The 7,500-nt window shown below is 38.6% G+C and overlaps 1 protein-coding gene across 1 annotated transcript in view; it reads right to left on the bottom strand.

Moving 5' to 3' along the window:
• Positions 1–7,370, bottom strand: part of LOC307250702 (palmitoyltransferase ZDHHC7-like) — a gene marked incomplete at its 3' end in the record, with an annotated part of 11,925 nt that extends 4,555 nt beyond the window's left edge. Inside the window, exons 1-6 of the mRNA XM_080027862.1 lie at positions 7,300–7,370; positions 4,903–4,965; positions 3,735–3,869; positions 2,377–2,598; positions 1,949–2,073; positions 316–412 (exon numbers count right to left, since the gene is read on the bottom strand). Of these exons, the coding sequence (XP_079883988.1) occupies positions 316–412; positions 1,949–2,073; positions 2,377–2,598; positions 3,735–3,863 (573 nt within the window). The 5' untranslated portion in view covers positions 3,864–3,869; positions 4,903–4,965; positions 7,300–7,370. The remainder of the gene's footprint in view (positions 1–315; positions 413–1,948; positions 2,074–2,376; positions 2,599–3,734; positions 3,870–4,902; positions 4,966–7,299) is intronic.
• Positions 7,371–7,500: the final 130 nt, after the last annotated feature.

Below are 7,500 nucleotides of genomic sequence, written 5' to 3'. Positions count from 1 at the left end.
TGCTGTTACATGTAATTTCTGATCACCAGAGGAAAAATTAGACTGTTTCAGAAATATTTAAAAGTTCCTCGTAGCTACTTTTGCAAATAAGTTTGTTGCAAAAAAAGAAAAAAATGTAGCTTCCGAATAATTATGAATATGAAAACTACTCAGAGAAGCCCTAATGTCTAGTTATCCGAAAAGATTGTAGAATAATAATTACATGTTATTTTGTGTGTTACATGTTTAATAAATTGACTAAATGATTTAGTATTTCTCATATTGTCTCGTGTGTACGTTTAAATATCAGAATAAATAAATATAGATTAAACTCACGGTGAATAGGACAAAGAATCTCTGGTTCTTCTCCCCGACACAGTTGTTGACCCAGGGACAGTGATGGTCCATCTTTCTGATGCAGCGCTTACAGATACTGCAGGAAGAGAAACAAGAATATTATGGTTGCGTTCCGAATCGCATACTCGTTTCTTTTTTCTATTCTACATACTACATCCGACGATAAAAAGAATCTAGTTAGGATGCAGTAGGCATACTATTGGGACATACTTTACTCTCTTATTTCATCATAACATTGCGCCTTGATCTTGCCTCTTGCTTTTATATCCGTCGCATCCCCGTTTGTTTTCATACGGAGGCTTTGTCGATGTTACGTCACTTCACGTGCGCACTGGATTGTGGGTCAGAATCGCCCAAATAGGATGCACTTTTCAACACTAACAATCTTGGCCGCATGAAGTAGGACATCCGGGTACTTCTAACCATCCTAAATCTGGCCATAAGAATCGGGACATCCTAAATCTTTTTTCTACATATTATATAGTAGAAAGTATGCGATTCGGAACGCAACCTATGATTATATACTCTATATTTATGTCTGTTCTTTCCCCTTTGCATTTCATCCTAATTAAAAGGTGCTATGAGGAACTTTTTAAGGTAAAAAGGGTTTTTTACTGGGAGTTTTTTCTCAGCCGAGCTAAGGGTGTAAGGGCAGGGTGTCATATTGTATCATATTGTATGGAATGTAAAGACCACTGAGGCAAATGTCAATTTGTGATATTGGGCTATACAAATAAAACTGATTTGATTTTGATTTGATTTTTAAATATTTCTGAAACAGTCTAATTTTTCCTCTGATGATCATGAATTTATTTATTTTTATTTATTTAACTTTTATTTATCCTCGAGAGACCAATTGAGGGGTGACCCTCATTTACAATTGCGTCGAGTTCAAACAAATTCAAAGGAAAAACAACAATACATAAACAATATTCAATGCAAATACATCAAATACACAACAACAGGTGAAGAGAAAAACAATTGAAACATTTACACAGTGGTGAAAAGTGGCAGCAATTAAAATGAAATGGGTGAAAGTACAATATAGCCTAATTAAAACAGTTACAGGTAGAGTAACAGAACTCTATTTGTATATAGTTTTTCAAACACCATGAAAAAAAACCCTAATCCTAGTCAATGTTAAACGTGCATTCTTCAAATAGCATTCTTTGCACTGATGGTCTCGTTTGCTGTTACACGTAATTCATGATCATCAGAGGAAAAATGAGACTGTTTCAGAAATATTTAAAAGTTCCTCGTAGATACTTTAATACAACAATTATTCCCAGTATAGCATTAAGCATTCATGATACTGACTCAAAATGTGTGAAATCAGAAATGCCATAACTTCCATTTATTTTAGATCAATTTGTCCATATTTTCTGTGATAAGCACACACACACACACACACACACACACACACACACACACACACACACACACAGACACACACACACACACACACACACAGAGACACACACACACAGAGACACACACACACACACACACAGACAGACAGACAGACAGAGAAACACAGACACACACACACACACACACACAGACAGACAGAGAAACACAGACACACACACACGCACACACACACAGTTCTGACCTGCAGTGGTGTGCTCTCTCTGGTTTGATGCTGCAGCATTTTGGACATTTATAAACGACCTCGCCGGGTTTCAGCTGAAGACTCTCCAGGTATTTCTTAGTGGCGTTGCCCTTAGGAACGGCTCCCTAGCAACAAGAGGAAATCAATTAATGGGACAATATTATGGGTTAGTAGAAATTTCGTTTTTTTTTATGGCATTTTTCATATACAAAATGGCAACACAAATTTTTTTTAAAGAAAGTTATAATAAAAACAAGTAAAATCCTAGAAAACCAAACTAAATAAAACCATCAAACTCAGTACAATCCTAAATAAACAAATAAATAAATAAAAAATACAAAGAAATGGAAAAAAAAATACAATTAAAAGACAAAAATTCTGCAGAACACACTCTTTAATAAAAGAGACATGTGTTTATTCTTCCTCACCGGGTCTGTTAGCATGGTGCGTAGGTGTGAAGCCAGCGCCAGCACAGCCAGACTGTTGAACACGGTGCCGTTGACCACCGCGTACCACACGCTCCGGGACGGCAGCAGCATCACAAACGTCACAACGAAGTCGGCGAAAAGCACCAGGAACCATGTGACACAGCCACACACCATCCCACAGCAGTCCCCTATGAACCAGAGGCGCTCTCCTGACGTCCTGCCCTGGAAGATGGAATAAATGGTAAAAATGGTAAATGGACTTGACGTATGTAGTGGTTTTTAGCCGATTTTCTCAGCCCCAAAGCGCTTTACATATCTTACCACATTCACACACACACACACACTCACATTCATACACCGATAGCAGCAGCAGCTACCACGCAGGGTGCAAGCTAACTATCAGGGGACATTTCCATTTTAATTCAAGCATTTCCATTAAAGGCCTACTTCACCGGTTGGAATATGAAGGTGTATTGAATTCTGAGATCCTATGTAGTATAAATGTGCGAAAAAAATTGAAATCGGTTCATCCTAGCCTGAGAAAAGGCAGAAAGAGTGTTTTTTTAACCCTATATTTCTCTTTCCCGTGACATCACAGAAAGAGAAATACAGGGTTAAAAAAAATGTACTTTGTAAATATAACTGTGATGTCACAGTAAAAGACATCACAGTAATATTTACAAAGTAAGTTTTTTTTTTTAACCCTATATTTCTCTTTCTGTGATGTCACGAGAAGGAGAAATATAGGGTTAAAAAAACACTCTTTCTGCCTTTTCTCAGGCTAGGATGAACCGATTTCAATTTTTTTCGCACATTTATACTACATAGGATCTCAGAATTCAATACACCTTGATATTCAAACCGGTGAAGTAGGCCTTTAAGTAATGTAGAGATAAAGATTGAAGAAAAATCCAGACTGGTCTCTTAAGTTTTTCCAGAGCTTATATATATATTTTTTTAACCTTTATTCATACAGTTAAACGGAGACCCTTTTTCTAGGGAGACCTTTTCCTATTCCCACGTTACCATTCACACACATATTCATACACTGATAGCAGGAAGGATAACTATCAGGAGACATTTAGGGTTCAGTGTCTCTTTGCCCAGGGACACTTGGACATGTGGCGGGGAGACGGGGGATCCAACCACCGACCTTGTAGTTGAGGGTCCACCACCATATCCACTTCGCCAAAACCCCCCCATTTTTGATTAAATTCAGCAAGTTTTACAAATAAGTATTACTAAATAGAGCAATGGTACAAAATAAAACTGTATATGAACCTCAGACACACACACACACACTCACCATGCTGCCACCACACACACACACTCACTCACACACACACACACACACCCACCATGCCACACAGTGCCCTGGCCTGGCCCTGGGGAGCGTTAGTGTTGGAGTGTAGTGACTCATGGTCGTCCTCTCCTCCGTCCAGCAGGGGGCGCTGCTGCTCCACATCTCTCTGCCGGTGGCCAGACATCCTGCCCTGAAGGAGGGAAGAGGTTGGTTATAGTTGGGTTGCGTTCCAAATCGCATACTCTTTCTTTTTTTATTCTACATACTACATCCGACGATAAAAAGAATCTAGTTAGGATGCAGTAGGCATACTATTGGGACATACTTTACTCTCTTATTTCATCATAACATTGCGCCTTGATCTTGCCTCTTGCTTTTATATCCGTCGCATCCCCGTTTGTTTTCATATGGAGGCTTCGCCGATGTGACGTCACTTCACGTGCGCACTGGATTGTGGGTCAGAATTGCCCAAATAGGATGCACTTTTCAACACTAACAATCTTGGCCGCATGAAGTAGGACATCCGGGTACTTCTAACCATCCTAAATCTGGCCATAAGAATCGGGACATCCTAAATCTTTTTTCTACATACTATATAGTAGAAAGTATGCGATTCGGAACGCAACCCCTGTGTTCCGAATCGGAACACAGGGGTCCTAACTAGATTATTTTTATCGTCGGATGTAGTATGTAGAATAGAAAAAAGGAAGAGTATGCGATTCGGAACGCAGGGAGTATTTTAAAGGGATCATACTATCTATCTGTCTGTCTGTATTGTGTGCATCCGGAAAAAATAATCCAGTGTTAATTAATACACAACCTCTGTGAACCATTTTTCTGAAGGAGGGAAGGATTTTAGTTTTATTTATACACGTTTTCAGCTGTTTTTTTTGGTAAATGTTTTATATAACTCTATTACTCTAATATTGACGTTCAAAAAGTGCTGATGAAGTTAAAGTCTCTACGAGGAACTTTTTAAATATTTCTGAAACAGTCTAATTTTTCCTCTGTTGATCATAAATGACATGTAACAGCAAACGAGACCATCAGTGCAAAGAATGCTATTTTTATATAGTTTTTCTTAATGCCTTTGTCATGGGTATACGCTCACCCAGGAACAACAGCTGGCGTAGTAAAAACACTACCGCTTTTGTCCAAAGGGGGCGCTAACATTAACAAAAACTGAGGAGGTCCTTTAAAGATAAATAATGAAGAATACTTACTGAATGAGCCTCTAGTTCACAGCATAATCTCGTCTCCTGCAGCTGCTCCGACGACTCACATCTCTGTAGACACAAGAGAGTAACATCAAACCAGACCATCAGTGTGAAGAACGCTATTTATTTATATATATATATATATATATACCTATATTTATTTTTTATATTTTTTGGGGCATTTTCAAGCTTTATTAGATAGTACAGAGTTGAAATGGGGAGACTGAATCCCCGCCAACTCAGACCAAACGATTTACAGCAGACAGGAAAAGCCTGTGGCCGTGTCTGAACTGCCATACTAGCGTCCTACATCCTACATACTCATGCATACTCTCTACTCAAAGATCGATTGTGTATGCGAGCTGCGTCTAAACGTTCTCAGTTGAAGTATACTCAAGCAATGAAGAATTTCTTCTTCTTCTTATAAGATTCAGGCAGTTTAGACACTGTTAAGCTTATAACCGCCCTCTACAGGTTAGATATTGAACTAGATTTTTACAGTCCTGTGTTCATCATCTGTGTTTTAGACCTCTTGTTTTATAATAATGATGTTTTGAGGCGGAGGATCCCTCCGACGCTCTCTGTCCGGCTCATCAGCACTCAGCTGTCTGTGAGTTGAGCTGGACGAGCCGCGGTGTGTGGGACAGCGATCTGTTCTGATCTCTCTCCACTATCAGACTCACAACACTCATTTCACTTAGTGACTCTAATGTTGTTAGGTATTTATCTTCATCTCTTATCTATTGTAAGAGTTTATGAATGACTGCACGTACAGTTGTCAGATCGCGGAACCCCAAACAATGTTGTTGCCTAGCAACTTGCTCGAAAATATTTCATTTTCCTGGGCGGGTAGAATTGACCCAGTGCATTGTGGGGCGGTTGAGTAGGAAAAGTATACAATCGATTCATACCCAAAATCTTCCCGGAAGTTAGTACTCATCCGGGAATTTCTCACATACCCAAACTCGCATACCCAACCGTCACATACTCAAATTGAAGTCAAAATGAGTATGAGTAGGACGTTAGTATGGCAGTTCAGACACGGCCCCAGTTTATGAACGCTACTAAATCACAGTTTACTTTGCTTCACCATGGTCATATTACCATTATTAATCTTTCTGACAGTCACACAGATAGATAGATAGATAGATAGATAGATAGATAGATAGATAGATAGATAGATAGATAGATAGATAGATAATATCACCATTATTAATCTGACATAGTCACATATAAATACATTACCTCATGGCCATGCATCCTGCTATATAGTTAAAGTAGTCAAACCCAAATCATCATATACGTTTAAAATAAACATTCAATACTTTATATATTAGTCTCTCTACATGTGTTTATAGGCGTTGTTATAGAACCCATCACTGTTTTAAAGGTGGAGTCAGTGATTCTGGAGAACACTTGTTGTCAGAATCACTTTTAGTCAAAATCAGTGAATATCTCCTCACAATCTGCTACCTGTCTGTACTGTGTCTGTGCCCTGAAAAACAATCTAGTGTTATTATACAGCCTAGGCTCTGTAAATGGCATATTGCTAACTAACTACAGTGGGTCCCGCTTCGTTTACATACCAGTTTACAGAGCCTAGGCTGAGTATTACCACACAGTACAGACAGGTAGTGGATCGTGAGGAGATATTCACTGATTTAGACAAAAAGTGATTTTGACAGCAAGCGTTCTCCAGAATCACTGACTGCACCTTTAATGCATTATTTAGATGAATGACTTTCAGGTAAGCCTATCTGTAGAAACCTTGTTATTTATTGTCTTCATTTCACTTAAAATATTTCTGACTGTAATGTGCAGATACTGTATATTTATTCATGTTTTTTAGACAAAACCACACGCATTTTTATCTTTGCTAAGCAGTAAATGAAAGAGAGGGCTGGATAGACAGACAGACAGACAGACAGATAGATAGATAGATAGATAGATAGATAGATAGATAGATAGATAGATAGATAGATAGATAGATAGATAGATAGATAGGACGCATAGCCTTGTATCTTAGTGTGCATGGACTGTATGTATACTGGAATTTAGGAGGAATAACTGGGTGTGGGGGAGAATGTGTATGCTATCTATCTATCTATCTATCTATCTATCTATCTATCTATCTATCTATCTATCTATCTATCTATCTATCTATCTAATTCACAATCCCCCTATTTCATTGACTGCCTAGAACATATAAAAATGCGTGCGGTTTTGTCTTAAAAAACATTAATTAATATCGAGAAATATTTAGCATCCCACGTTAGCATAACAAACCCAGCTGTTATAACATCAGCCCTCGGTTAGCTGTCGGTAAATGGCCCTACCTTAATAAAGCAGGTATATTTTAGCCCTTTAACACCAAATAGTGTGAGATAAAAGCTTAAATCTCACCTGTTTTGTCGCTATAGTTTAAATAAATCAGGGTATTCGTCTGGTTGTCTGGTTCCATAGGCTGTGGTTCCTGTTTCAGTGTGTTTTGAATGGAGAATGAGTTCGCGGTCGCCCCCGTGTGACCGTTTAATGGAAATACAACTGCAGGTGTTATGGCGAATTCCGCTTCCCCTGCCCAAATTGTATTACCGGTAAATCCAT

Source organism: Ammodytes marinus, assembly GCF_949987685.1.
Source record: "Ammodytes marinus genome assembly, chromosome: 5".
Taxonomy (NCBI): domain Eukaryota; kingdom Metazoa; phylum Chordata; class Actinopteri; order Uranoscopiformes; family Ammodytidae; genus Ammodytes; species Ammodytes marinus.
Note: the sequence above shows the minus strand (reverse complement) of the source record. Positions and strands in the feature narration are given on the sequence as shown.